Raw genomic sequence first — 15,504 nt, 5'->3', positions numbered from 1 at the left:
CATTGATTTCTCAGAGAATTTGATGGAACAAATTCAGACATACTTAGGTGTTGGAATCGGTTAGTCTGAGCAATTTCTTACGTATCCAAACACAAATCTGGATCTAGTGGATATAAATGTTTTTTTTCATAGTAGTGCATGGTAACAAATAGAAACCTGTAACTACCACCAATGTGTAGCTTAGAAATGTAACAGGGCCTTAGCTGTAGGGCTTGTTTGAATGTAAGAGGACGGTTGTTTTCTGACGGAGGTAGGAGCTCTACTGAGAGCGGTTGTAGTTTGTATGGACTGATTCTGAATTTAAATACTTAAAGACATAAGCTCTGCATGAGCTGATTAATTCTGGCAGGGTTCCTGTGAGCCGCCCGATAATAATGTTCCAGGACGTATTACTTACAGATAGGTGAGCACAAATGATTCTTTTAAAGCCACAGGGGTAATGATTTTTGCCTGAGCTGCAGCAATAGCCACAAAATATTTATGTTCAGAAGACCTCCTTTATGCCACACTAAGTTGCAATAGAGATTTAAAAAAGGACAAATCAAGGGCTTAATGTGGGCCCATTATTCTTGCGCAGTAGTGTAAGTCAAGTGTGTGTAAGTAACTTCGCTAGCCCCCGAGGGGGAGAGAGCCGGGCAGCGTCAGAGAACAGGGCCTCGTCCCCCCCACTCAGTGCTTGTACTCTAACCAGGCATGAGACATCGGCCCTGACTGCTTCCCACCCGTAGTCACGGTCACCACAAGTTAAGTGACCAATTCCAACGCGTCGCTCCGGGCCCAATAACCATTCGCGGGAACTGGAAACCTGAGCATATGTGACGTGCTCTTGAATGAGTTCCAGGCGTATGGTTTGCCATTTGAACGGTAATCTTTGAAGGAAAGATTGCGCGAGCCCGTGGAAGTGAATTGGTGTTTGCTTTTTATGCATCTGCTCCCGCTTGTCGGAATGAAAGATGCAGAAATATGTCGGCGGAGAGATGGAGCAGCTCAAGCCATTTATAGTGTGTCAACAAACAAACATATGACATGCAAATAGGAGCGATTGTCTGGTGCTCTGCAAATATTGGGCCCTGCTGCGGCTCTAAGCGTTCGCTTCCTGCCCCTTTACAGACACTTACTGAAAGGTCAGCGGTCCAGCATAAACGCGATCTCTGTATTTCCTGTGGAAAGTCAGACTTAACCTGCGGCACATACACGCCTAGGATGAGGGTCATGTTTGTGGTTTTCAGGTCTCACCTCTCAGATTTTAAATCTGGACTTCTTATGGAAGGAGATTGTAGATATGCCGATTTTTTGGTTTTGTCGTGCGCATAGTTTTTTGTTCACATCAGTGCTTTCAAATTTACATCCCATTATCTACCTCTACCTCAGCTAATGAGTCGTTCAGGGCGACCTTAGTGTACGTTTGAACATCTCAAGTACGACACCGACCAGAACAATGGCTCGTCAGGTGTGTTTCTCTTCAGTCTATCAGACCGAGACGTCTGTAAAATACCAAATTATTGAGATCAGATTTGATTTTATCAACATCTCAGGCCTTTTCAAAACAAGAAAGAAAACAGATATATAATTCAACATGCCTCCAGGCAGGGTCAGTAGACGGTGTCTGGAATTTAATTTAGCAATGCTCAGGAATTATTTTTATTCAATCATCCTAATTATAAGGTCGGTGGAACTATGGTGATCCAGGACAATACAAAACAATTTCATATTACTGATAAAAGGTAAAATCCTCCTCAGGTTGCTCCACATGTTTGAATACCAGCTGCAGCCGCTCCTGCACCCCCTCCCCCTCCTATTTTCTAATATCCTTGGCACAAATTCAATCTCTGCAATCAGTAATGTTATTTTCTATTTGTGTGTTTATTTCCACTCGATAAAATTCCTTTGGTATTGAGGCAAAAATTCGAGACCTCGTGGAGTTCATACCACACCAATAGGAGTAAATCTGGAGACACTTCTGGGGATGGTTCCAGCTGCGGATGAAACAACAAATATGGAGACTGTTCCTGGAAAACTGGGGCATCTGGTTTCTCCAGCTAAAACGTCTTGCCTTTCGTTTTCAGACTTCGGACTTATCTCAGCGTGTTATGAGCTCCCTGCTGGCAGCCGCGATAAGCCGGAATCGGACAACCCTCGCAAATAAAGACATCGACAGGACACTCACATTATTTACTCAAGCTTAAGTACATCAAGTACTTTTCCCCCCCAAAAAACGTCCAAGTCGCTGGAAGTGGAAGTATAATCTTTAACCATATTTCTCTTCCCTTGTCCTACCTGCAGGGGAGGAGGCGCTGACTATGTACCTGGCCAAAAACAAGCTGGACAGGAAGCTTGTCAACTCCACTCAGAACGTGGAGGCCCTCCATCAGCTCGCCTCGTCATACTTCATTGACCGCGACGGCACGATGAGGAAGCTGCACGAGATCCAGATTTCCACCAATGCCATCAAGGTTTGTCCATACTCAACCTACATGCATTTCTTTTGCAATGAAACAGATGTGATGCCTGATCTGCCTCCTTTGTGGTAAAGTAACTCAAACTACAAGAGGAGGGAACGATCATCCTTTCTCTTATGGTGAGGGAATTTTTGCTCCTTGTAAACCGTGATCTCAGTTGTCAAGGTCGTACTCTTTAGCTGCTTTGAGACATGCACTGAACTCTGGATAATCTCCCGACATTCTTCAGAGGGGCTGAGTTATTCCTGCCAGCCTGAGTGTCTGAATGAGCCCATACAAGAACACAGCAGGATGTCCTCCAGAGGATCCACCTTTAATGCGTTGATGACTTTTCTAAAGTGCTACAGACGCAAAACTGAAAAAAACGCAAAGAATACAAACATCTCAGGATGAAAAAGAGGTGCCATACACGTGGAAGACACAAACAAAGATGTCAAGAGAGCTTTTTCATGAAAAGGGCCGACGGTGTTGATGTGCTGTAAACAAATACACGTGATCTCCACAGTGGAATGTCTACGTTGTGTTCTGCCTCCTGTAGGCTGTGCCAGCCCTCATCTGAACGCTGCAGAGATTTGAACACGTCCGAGCGGAGAATCTCTTGTGTTCATGTGTGAAACTCCAGAGAGGTTCCGGCCCCATTGTGTGGACCTTCTCTGGAGTTCACGTCTAAAAAGTTTTTCTCCATATACACCCAACCTATAGGTGAGGATTATTGTGAATACTCCCACCTTCAGTAATGAGACAGAACAGTTAATAGAAAGAGGTTTCGTGTCAGGAAAACATAAACACAGCCCACCCACGCAAACAATGTGTTTTGACATCAAGTCAACAATGTACTTTCACTATCTCCTGTAACAGATTGTGTACACTACAAATAAATGTTATTAAAAAAACTGAAATGCAAAGATAGAGCATCTCACTGAATTTCCATCTCACTGAGTTAGTTTTAAACAAAAAAAAGTTTACAAAGAACTCGTATGGAAGAGTAGGTGTGATACATATAAACACGTGCAGATGTGGATAGATTGTAAAACATACTGATTAACATACATAACTGATTATAAAATAACTTCCTGTTTGCATATTCATTATAGGTCAGTGTCATATGAGATCCAGTTAAAAGAGAGAAAAAAAACACCAGGAAGTGCTGAAAATAAGAAACTGGAACACAGAGATTGATTCAGGCATTTGAGCAAATGACCCATCGTGTTTTCTCTACTGAAGACAGTGTCCTCTTGCTGTTGTGCTATCCGACAGATAAAAAAAAAAGAGAGAAATGGAACAAAAAAAACCCAATGTGATTTGTAAACAGTGCGAGCCGTCTGCCTGCAACTGACTGCTGGCCAATTGTGGTCATTCACATAGTCGTTCACGCAGGGACCCCGAGGAGAGAGGGGGCCGGGGAAAAGCATTTGCAGAATATAAATAACATTAAAACACAAATAGGCCGGAGTTTTGGAAAATCCCTTCCCCGTGACAGTGTTTATACAACAGGGTCATTGTTGGTAAAATGAATGAATGAATAATAAATTCTTCGAGCTGGAGGAAAGTAGTGATAAAACTCCTGAATATTCACGGACATTATAAGGTCATACTTTTGTGAGAAAACACTTTTTTTTTGTTTTTTTAGTTGCTGTTTTTCTCCAAGGAAGCACATTGCTTCACTTTGCACGCTCGCATGAACGTGATCGTACCGCAGATGCCACCGCTTGCCGAGTATTATCGCTTCATCTTGCGAGGTGAATCACGCCCGATATGTAACCAGTGATAGCCTTGCATCTGTCCGCTGCGCTCACCTCATCCAAACCAGTATGTTGTTTTCTCCTCAGTACGCCCACAGCCATGTAATGAATGTAAGTATTCATCCTCGGCTCATGTGGGAGGATGGAGGCAGCACGAGCTCCATTTAAAAGTAGTTTTTTGTGTGATTCAATTGGCTGTTTTTCATCCTAAAACACAATTTCAGCTCCACTAACAGATCAAAAAACATACTTTTACTATTACTTTATTATTTATATGATAATAACATAATAATATATCATTTATCACAGTATGTTTGCTCTTATTATATTGTTAGTAACTATCACTTATATTACTATATCTTATGTAATTGTATGATTATGACAAAATAAACACAATTATGATCATTCATAATAATAATATTGGTATTGATAGTGAATTGAGCAACCATGGGAGGCTGTGGCTCTGTCGTAAGAGCAGGTTGTCCACCAACCAGAAGGTCGGTGGTTTGATCCCCCGCGCCACATGTCCTTGGGCAAGACACTCAACCCATAAATTGGCCCTGACGGCTGCTCCAGCAGAGTGAGAATGATGTGGTAGAAAAGCTCGACATACATAGAAAGTGATGTATTAGTGTGTGTGTGTGTGTGTGTGTGTGTGTGTGTGTGTGTGTGTGTGTGTGTGTGTGTGTGTGTGTGTGTGTGTGTGTGTGTGTGTGTGTGTGTGTGTGTGTGTGTGTGTGTGTGTGTGTGTGTGTGTGAGACTTGCGGTTTAAAAGCACCTTGAGTGGTCGTTAAGACTTGGAAAGTGCTATGAAATACAGTCCATTTACCATTTAACAACAGGGCTGGATGTTTCACTTCCTCCAGAGAAATGTTGGTCTGTATTTTGCAAACTGGAGTTATGCTTAATGTTATGTTTTCGTCTGCGTTTGTCTGTTAGCGAGCAGAATGACAAACATTTTGGTTCAGGATCAGGGGGCGCGTGCCATGTTTGTGGGACTGATATTTTTAAGTGAGTGAAATTTGGTGTAGATCCAAATAATAATTCAGATCAAGTGAATTTAAATTTGGTTTCATGAGGGGATGTTGGGCCTTGGTGGAAGTTTGCATTCTCCGAGTGCCCTTATCAAATGGCATGTGTCACTCACTAGAAAGTATTGAACACTCAGTTGGCTGCATTACAAAAAAAACCAAAGTATTAAAATGTAGCATGGCTGCACACACCAGCATTATGATTCCATGTGTGTACCTGTATGAAAAATAAATACTACTGCTGGGGCCCCAGGACAGCACCTCTTGTCTGCTATGACCTTGCTCATATGCACCTAGTTTGCACGTTAATGCATGCATCACGGCTAAACAATATAAAGCCGGAGTAAATGTGAGCGTGCAGCGCTGCTTCTGGGATGTTTTGCTGTGTGAGTACGTCAACTTGATTAACGTGTTTTGCCGTTCAGCATCCCGGACTGCTCCACCCTATTATGATCATGGTGTAGTTGTTGGGACACGGTTAGCCCTGAAAAACTCAGTGTTGATTACTGACTCTGCAATGCATCAGTGTAATTTGAGTATGATCCAGTATTATTCCATCCCACTATTTCCGTAATAAGTAGATATTGCAAGTACATATAAGATAACAAACATATTCACAAAAAGGATATTTACAGCTGCGTCCTGACAGAAACGTAATACACATAATGGGAATGATGCCTTTTCTTTGCTTTTCAACATTTGGACGCATCACTACAAGCAAACTATCTGTGGATGAAAGAGTTGGAAAAAAGCTACTTTTGCATCTCCACTGTACCATACCTTCAAAAAGGCACAAAAGAGATTGAAATGGGAAATGAGACTGAATGCTGTACAGGAAATTGACAATGTGCTGTTTGTTCTCTTTGAAGCAGATTAGGTGGGAGAAAACACAGACAAAGGAAACCATTGATGCCTCCGTACCAAAGTTTTTTTTATTTTATTTTTTGAGATAAACTCTGAAAAACACAACCCAACAAAGCCGCAGGTAGAATTTGTGTCACCTGCTACCTACAGTCACATTTTTACCAACACTGAATGAGGTGGTGGGTGTTAATTTCAAGCCCTGGTGATCATAATTATTAAGACTTCTGTGCTTTTCCATGGGTCTGCAAACACACAATTCTTTGCCGATTGCAGATTTGCGAAAATAGGCTGAGCCAGAGAAAAAGAAATGGATCGTATAGACTTTCATTCTGCAACAGTCCATCAGCGCTTGTAAATTAAGTGGCAAAGATTTTCATTTAAATAAATATCTGTATCAATCGCTGGGTGAGGTGATAACGACGATTGAACACATGGCTTATTGATGAAAGTATTTAAATATTTACATATCTGTAATATTAGGAACTTTGAGTCTAAGGTAACATTCACAAAATTAATACAAAAAGAAATATTTCCTACTGTTGCAGCTTCAAATTAAAAGCATTTAACTAGCAACACATGAGTTGACGTTCATTATGAACTAGTCACAGGAAAGGCAACATGTTTATCAGTGAGCTCACACTCACTGTCTTTCATCAAACACACAAGACGATGGCCGTTTTCTGCAGTTTCTGACAGGGGATCAGTTTGAAATATTGCAGGGAGTAATGAAACGAGAAGAAGCAGCCGCAGTGAGCTGTTAGATGAAGAACCGCAGGCGTCGGGCTGCACACCTCCAACTTCTCAGCAAGACAACCAACTTCACTCACGGTACCCTGCTGTTTGCAGACTGATGCTGTGTTGAGCATAAAATCAGATCACGGCTGCTCGCAGAAGGATGGCGAGAGGCCAACTGCTGCCTGACTTCTTTATTAAAATGGCAATAGATTGTTTTGCTGCTCCCAGAATGATCTGACCTGTAGCGCTGTATTATTTACTGTTACCACCATTATGGGTGTTGGCAAATCAACCACGACGGAAATCATACAGATTAATTATATTTGAGAGTAAAACTAAATCACAATTGGAATTTGTACATTAATAAGTGTATTGATATACAATTATTGCTGATGCTACTTGATTCAGGTGTTTGTAGACAACATTTTTATTTGCAGTGGAGTTGGTTAGCCAAACGTTTTAGGTTGTCCCTGACCAATTCAATGAGTCACATGAGTGAAGTTCCAGCTAGCTACCTTAACCCTATGTGGTGAAAGAGTGTAAACCTGACCAAATGGTTTTGTTGCCTAAAAAATACATTTTGTGACCTCAAACTAACCAACAAGGTTTGTAACCTAAATCTAACAAAGCTGCAAATGAAATTTGAATATAAGAAAATCTATATTTTAAATATTATGTTCAACATGGTGTTGAACCCTAGTCTCTCGAGTGAAAGTCTTGAACACGTTTGCACACTGGTCTGAGCCTCCCTCTTAGACAGTGGTGTTTGTTTAGCACCTAATGGTGGCACCCAGCTTCCCGACCATTGTAAAACGCAGCCTTTTTTGCACAGCACCTAAATTGAATAAACATAAAGCCCATTACTTCTTTATGGCTCTGGAGAGAAAGTATCCCACATTGGCCCTAATAGAAGACAATATTTCTCTCTGGAACTTAGTTTTAATAAAGTGAGGGCTGTTTTTTATTTTTATTTCAGGACTAGACAATTAACTGTTCCCTCCACTGCAACTGAAGTATTTTAAAGAGTGTTGCTTTATGGGTTATTTGGAGCCTTATTATGTTGCTAGGCTTGTGAGTGCTTGGACTCAATTCAATTCACAGTTAGTTTTTCACAGTTAAACAGCCTTAAAAGTCTTCAGTAACCAAGTACTTCTGTTACCTTGACCTAAACTAAACAGAGTAGTTCCAGTTTCACCTGCAGGAGTTTCTGAATGCTTGTGCAACACGTTGTTCTGCCACAGTGGAAGTAATTTAATTCAAAGTGAGGATGACTTCTCAGCCTCCTCCAAAGTCTTTACATTTACACTCTGTGATTTGCCAGACACTTTTATCCAAAGCGACTTCCAGCTGAACTAAACAACCAAAGAGTCAGCACAGTAGCAGAGCGTGAATGCAGTACCAGATGCTAAATTTGCTCAATAAGACAAAGTGTCGACGATCAGGCAAAGAGGTGCACGGGAGGGCGTAGTGAGCGCTAGTTAGGCGTGTATGAGTGTTAGGGGTGTTGGGGAGGGGAAGTGCTCTGTGCTGCAGAAATCAAGCGGAGAGAAAATCTGTCAGACGGCCAAGAATTATGCCTGTCACAGACGATGAGCTCGAAAAGAGTCGGAGAAACGTAAGGAAAATAATTATGAGAGGAGAAAGAGACCAGTGAGGAATCGGCTCGCAACAGTAGCTCAGGCAGCTGACTGGCGGCCACCGGGAGAGAGAGAGTGAGCTGTCGGCAGACGTCTGACCCAACAAAAAATTTGGTCAGCGGCCAAAAGCTGTTACACATTCGGATTGGATAGGAGGATGAGAAAAGTGTTCAAATCCATTCACTGTAAGACTTGGTACTTATATGGTACAGAGTATGATCACTAACAGAAATCTACAGGATTCACGACAAAGTACTCACTTCGACAGCAAGTGTATTTAATTTTGTTATTTAAATTACTTTTAATACATATTTAAATGGTAATTGTGTAATTATTATGTGAAAATGCATATTTTCTTTCACAATGCCCCCTTTACTTTATGCAACTTAACCTGACAGTGTCATTATCTAATTCCTGCAGCCATCAGAAAGCAACAGAAATTATACATCTCTGGTCAAATTAAATAAAGTGCAGTTAAAATAACAACACAAAGTACTGCAGCCATCTCCGGTAGGTGTTCTCACCAAGCTGCCAGTTTTTTTTGCAGTGCAGATTGGTGAGGGTGCCTCCTGGAGGCCCACCGGACACAAGCAGACAACAGAGATGTGTGAAAACAACTAATTTAAATGTATGTCTCCTCTCTGCATCACCACACATCCTCGGGGCTGCCCATTCCTGCCTGTCTTCTCTCCACGTCTTCAGCTCAGCCTACTGGGGCGAGACAACTGGACGCCTCGTGCTCCTGTTTGCCAGTGGCTCTGCCAAAAGTAGCATCGAGAGAACCCATTTTAATCGCAATAGTCAGACGGGTCAATGACAAATAAAGCTGCTAAAGAGGTATTTTTAAAAAGTCTTCAACAAAGATGTAGTACATATTTTTTTTAATCTAATTTGTTAAATAACTCTTCAAGCTGCCTGATTAATTCAATATTTTCCATAGATTTATTTACAGTGAAATCATTTGCATGTATCCCTTAGTGTGTCGACACTGCCCAATCCATTATATCGCGTTTTTTATTATTATTGACAATTTCAGTGTTTAACATCAAATACACGTTTGAGCCATTTATAGACACGCACTGTTTTTATCCAAACCACTCCCCCCTTGTATATTTCATTACATCATAAAACTTTACGAGTTTGGTATCAAACAAACTGTTTGATATCGTCTTTGTAAGGTTGGTTGGTGCATTTTAATGGTTTTGTTTGATTTATTGGCTTCTTGCAAACGAGTGTTAACACAACGTACAGTAACCACAGCTGCTGCCATGCACCTGTGCCCGTGCACCTGCACTAACGCCTGCAAACCGGCCGTCCCGCACACCCACCGGTGCTCCACCTCCCCGTCTCCTTTCAAGGGGCGCCAACCGAGCTTTTTGTTGCTGTGACTGACAAGTGGATTAAGGGGCCCTGGCAGATGAGACTCCGGGTAGCAGGAAGTCAACCATGACGAAATTAAGCAAACCTGACAGTGGCTGCTGAGTCAGTTTCTCGGGGAAGGAAGGCTGGAGGCGTTGAGAGGAGAGGGTATCGATATGGCACACACACACACACACACACACACACACGCACACGCACACAAAGTTACTGCAAAGCTGAGTGGGCTGCACATCTGCTGATCAGGACTGATGGACCTGGAGCATCTGTCAAGAGGTGAGGCTTTATCTGAGTTTGGAAAAGGCTCACGATTGGATTGAGTGAGTTAGCAAGTTGGTTAAGGTGAAGATAACTTGTCTATTACCTTTCAGATGTTTGAATCCTCTGAGACTTGCCAATGAGTTGTTTGAAACTCACAGTTGATGTTTCTTGTTCTTGTATAGATAAGAAGCTCAGTAGGTTTTATCTTTCAAGGGAAACAAACATGAATTTGTATCGTTGCAGCAAAAAGCAAGTATGACTGCAAACCTATGGGGCTTTTTTGGATATTACAAATGCTGTTAAATGCAGTTTAAAACATAATAATGCTGGGGATATCTTCTGATCTCCACATAAGCTTAGTTTTCCAAAATATCTTCATCCAGAAGAACACAAAAATAACTGCAAACTCTCAAACAAGCTCGCGGGCCAGTAGGCGGTGAGAAAGTCCACATCAACGACCCGGTGCTAAATTCAGCTGCAAAGTTTTAATTAGACCGAGCAGTGCACTGGTATGTAGCTGCCATTGCTTTATGTTGCTCTCTGCACACAGCAACAGTGGGCCTGCACGATGTAACCTGTGACGTCATTGTTTCCCATAGAAACCAGAGTTTTTGAAAATCTGCACTTTGAAGGGCGTTTGTAAAAATCTCTGTTTTAGTCACTTAAAACACTGTTTTCGGTGTCACGGCGTGAGAGATACATACACATTGTGTGTTTTTTTTATGTGTAATGATCCAGTTTTAAGCTTAATTACTGAGCAAAACAATCCAGTGCCCAGGGGACCCCTAAAACCTCCAGGTTGTCTGTTTGTGTAATTTGTCTATGCTAATTAGACGATCAAATCCAATGATATGTGCTTTAAAATTCAATTTTAATCCAATCTCAAGGTCTTGCATGGTAGAGACGTCCAAAGTCAAAATTTGGTTTCCTTTTTGCAGCTTATATTGTGATGACATGATGCATATTTGTGTCTCATCAAGTCCCTCAAACTAAATGACACAAAGCAAACCGAACCACTGAGAGCTGCACGTCCTTTAAGTAATGTCACTTCCATGTGCAATAGGTTTTCTCAGAGGTTGTAAAGGATAGGATTTCTAAGCAAACATATCTGTGTAGCACTTTACATAAATATTGCACCCTTTAAATTATAGGCTCTGTATTGATGCACAAACTGATCATTATGTTGTCAGACAGCCACAGCATGAGAATTTTATATCACATAAAAAAATACAGAAATCAAAGTTGGCAGACCTTGAAATAGACAATCATGGTTTGTGGTTTTATTTAATTCCACGTATACAAATAATAAGTTCTTGTACTCTTAAACAATGTGCAGGATTGTCACATATTCCATATCTAAAAAAAATCATCTATGACTCATCTGCGTCCTGGCGTCTCTGGGGTACAGATAACGGCAGAATAAACTGCAGTTCTCCAGTCACGTTGCCAGCAGACAGACAGTGATCAGAATGTGCAGAGGAAGCAGAGTCCTGCAGAAGGCAGGGATCTATAAACACAGAGAACAAGGGCTTTGCTCCTCCAATATTGATTCAGTGTGGCTGTGAGACCTGCTATGGAGTGCAAACTTACAATCAGGATGAAAAACACATGTCAATACGGCAGGAACTGTTTTAGATATTTCCTGTCTGCAAGTAGGCAGGTCCACTTTGTTCCACAGAAATATGCTGCGTGGCAAATGTAGCTTTAACCTCTGGGATTCATGGTTTCACCCGTTTACTCATAGTTTACTCGTTCACCCACTTTATTGACTGCATGACACCTAAATACTTTCAATGTTTTAATATATTTTATACATTTCTAAGAACATGAACACATTTTAATTATTTTATTGTTATGATTTCAGTCAGCACTGGAGCTGTAATAATGAGCAGTGTATGCCCAGAAATTACACTCTGTCGAGATACATAATAATAATAATTATTATTATTATAATAACTTTATTTGTACAGCACTTTTCCAAAAACACATTTACAAAGTGCTCCACAGACGTAAAAACTGAAAATACATGCAGCGTATTTACAAGTTAAAGTTAATGCGAGACAATTGATTAAATAAAAGCGATAAAAGCAATATTATAATAAAAACAATAAAGCATATTTTATAAAAATGCATTTTTCCACAAGCAATGCATGCTCTCTTCCATGAAAAATAGCTTTAGAGCCATAATTATAAACACACTGTGGCAAATATAGTATCAGGGTAAAGATTCATTGATAGTGTCACATTTTAAATAATGTTATATTTTAAATCGATTTCAATGTCGAAACCGACTGTTGGAAGCTGTGTCGAGATTCCAGAGAGAATTCTTGAAATTCAACGAGAAGTCAAACGTATCTTTCAAGTCAGCAAATCATTGCATAAGATTATAAAGCGAAGTATAGTAGGTTTCATGTGATGCAGATGCTGGAGACGGTACCAATGTGATAACTATCATACATCTGGCAACACTGCTTAGGTCACTAGAAGTTAAATACTGAAACCACTGGAAAAGCCAGATTTAAACATCTTAAACACATTATATATATGTAATTAATAAAAAACAGGTTATACTTTATTCTAATTGGAAATACATGTGGACACTAATGACTTTTCACAGCTTCTAAACTCTGTTGTTCTGTCCAAGATTCTCCTTCTATTGTCTTCAACAACATTAAACCTCAACATCAAGGAAACAAATGCGGTCAGAAAGACCTTGTTGAGGAAACCCTTGTTACCCACTGACCGTCCATTAGCGAATAAAGCAAAGTAGCTTTATTATACTCCAATTTGAATTTTTGAAGAGAAAAGAGCCTCTAATTTGGAGATGGCTGCACATTGTGCAGATGTCAGGGACAAGCTGGTGAATGCCCCCTCCTTTCAACAAAATGTCCCCAATGGTTCGCCGCCAACTTTTCTCTGGCTCTTCGCCTGGTATCACAGAACTGTTTCCTGTGGATAGCAGTTTACCCTCGCACCAAAATTAAATGGTAACCAAGACCGAGACTTTCCTCTGTAGAAGAAAACATTGGTTTCTTGGGTAGAATGTGGTTCACAAATAGTATGACAAACCCTGTATTCCCAAATGGTGTACCTTTCACTACACTTTGGCTTTTGATCCAGTTTATACACAAGTATAATCCTCGTAGATTAAAATTAACTGCACAGATTCAACTCTTGAAACATGAAACAATTTAAATGAAAATATAAATCGATGGGTAACTGTAGTATATCCAAACACAGTGCTGTGTACACAGTTTGCAGGTTTTATCCGATTAAGAGCGTCACTATCAGAAGACTAGGGAACGTGAACATCAGGGCAGCCAGCAGGACAAAAACCAGTCCGTCTTTGATGACATCAGACATCTGTGCAGGCGCTAATGCAAAACTTTCTCATTACGAACACAGTCGCCTTTTCATCTGCGAGGAATACAAACAATTGTTTGATTGCTATTGGACTCCTACAGGTTACACATGCTGTGCAAGCGTCAACGGTTTGAATACTGAAAACACATTATAGAGCGCTATTAAGGTTACATGTTAAATTGTTCCCCGAGGAGCCCTGATGTTATTGTTAAATAAAATTCAGTGGTAATTAAAATGGGTAATAACCAAAGTGTCGTGAGATATGTTTTGAACAGCACCAGTGTGTGTGTGTGTGTGTGTGTGTGTCTCCTCTGTTTATGCCTTATGAAATTGCTTGCCACCAAATGTGTGGACTGATGGACTATGTGCGTAGAGGCTGGTTGGATTTATCAAGCCTTTCATCCTTTCTGGCTCCCCGAGCCTCTGAACTGCCTAAGAGGTCTTAGCTGCATGTGTACGTTAATCAAAACAAAAGTCACATCACCGCTGTGCTGCCGGCGCCCTGAGCACAACCTCAGCCTTGTTATTTACCTGAGAACCCACCTATCCAGAAATACATCTGCTAAAAAAACAAATGATTTGTGTTGCTGCCCCGTGGTGCATTGAAAAAAATACACCGAGGCAGTGTGAAAAAAGACCACAAAAATAAAAGTTCAAACACAGGCAAAGAACAAATGGCAAACAACTCAATCACGGATGGTACACAACTGTAAGATCCTTTTCACGTCGTCCCTCGTCTGTCTTTCAATCTCTCGTGGGAAACATGCACCATGCAGCTGTGGCACCTCGCGAGCGTGCATGTATACACTGAGACACACAGGCACACAGCAAACCCACAGTGCTGAACAAGTTTGCCTGGGGTTACGATCTAATGAGATCGCACAGTATCGGAGGGGCTCCTGCTGTACATCATTTATCTCCATAATTGTATCACAGCTCTTTTATTAAACAGAAAAAAGCATCACAGACGCCATTTAGCATAGAGGTATTATCCATTTTTACTGGTTCATCAATCATATTTCAGTCACTCTTCTGCCAAAATCTGTATTCATTATCATTTTCAAACACTCTGCTGACACACACGCGCGCACACACAACCGCTGGGCTGCGCAGCACGGACACAGGAAACAGTTCTCTCTATCTTCATTACCGATTCTTTTTGCAGGAAAAATAAACCATTTTCTATTGGAGAGGTGATCACATTTCTCCACGTGTATATATATTGTGCGTCGGAAAACAAGAACATAATATATACTCAATGGGAAGAGGAGTCTCTCTCCCCACTGTGAACAACACCATGTCTCGCTGATAGAAATAATTGACGTGTGGTTGTTTGTCCAAGCCTTTGCTGAACCTGATTGCTGCGAGCCACGACTCCACTGGGGAGGGAGGGTCATTTAGAAAATAAGATACCCAATGGAGTGTTTTAATGGAAGGAAAATGTCAATTTTACGAGTGAGTGTCTTCCCGTGGAAAAAAAAAGTGTGATTATGCAGGAAGAGGTATGATTAGAAACCGACTGCGTGCATGCGGCTGAGCGTCTGAGTGTGGCGTGTCTGCTGCGTATCCACTCATGCATTACGTGTGCAAGAATGCATTCCTACTGGGCAGTGCACTCGCTGCATCCCACACAAGGTCACCTATCCGCGCAGTCACTCTGGGCTGATTTACACCAGCGTTCAATATGCATATTTCCCCGATGATGCTGCAGTGCCGTGGGTGGTGGTGGTGGTGGTGGTGCTGGAGCAGCCGAGGTACACACACCATCCCCAGTTTACAGCCCAGTCATGTGAGCCTCACGTGTGGTGTGAGGGGAATTTTACATGTTTTGCAAAAACTGACCCAGATTCTTGTCTTCTGCAGCAGCCAAGTTTGCGTAAATCTAATTTGCTTTCGCCACAAGCAGGCATGACGGATTTTATTAGCGGCGTTGCTTGAGTTGTGCACTTAAAAATGCGATGATTCTATTCTAATTAGAAATAGCCCAAAGTTGATATTTCTCAGTATCACTTAAAACAAATGAGCTGCATTAGA

General features: G+C 41.3%; 1 protein-coding gene across 1 annotated transcript in view; it reads left to right on the top strand.

The window, feature by feature from the left end:
• Positions 1–15,504, top strand: part of brinp1 (bone morphogenetic protein/retinoic acid inducible neural-specific 1) — a 112,646-nt gene that overhangs the window by 58,105 nt on the left and 39,037 nt on the right. The window contains exon 4 of the mRNA XM_035141820.2: positions 2,284–2,453. Coding sequence (XP_034997711.1) covers positions 2,284–2,453 — 170 coding nt within the window. The remainder of the gene's footprint in view (positions 1–2,283; positions 2,454–15,504) is intronic.

This window comes from Hippoglossus stenolepis, chromosome 18 (assembly GCF_022539355.2).
Source record: "Hippoglossus stenolepis isolate QCI-W04-F060 chromosome 18, HSTE1.2, whole genome shotgun sequence".
Taxonomy (NCBI): Eukaryota; Metazoa; Chordata; class Actinopteri; order Pleuronectiformes; family Pleuronectidae; genus Hippoglossus; species Hippoglossus stenolepis.
This window is presented reverse-complemented; position numbering and strand designations above follow the sequence as displayed.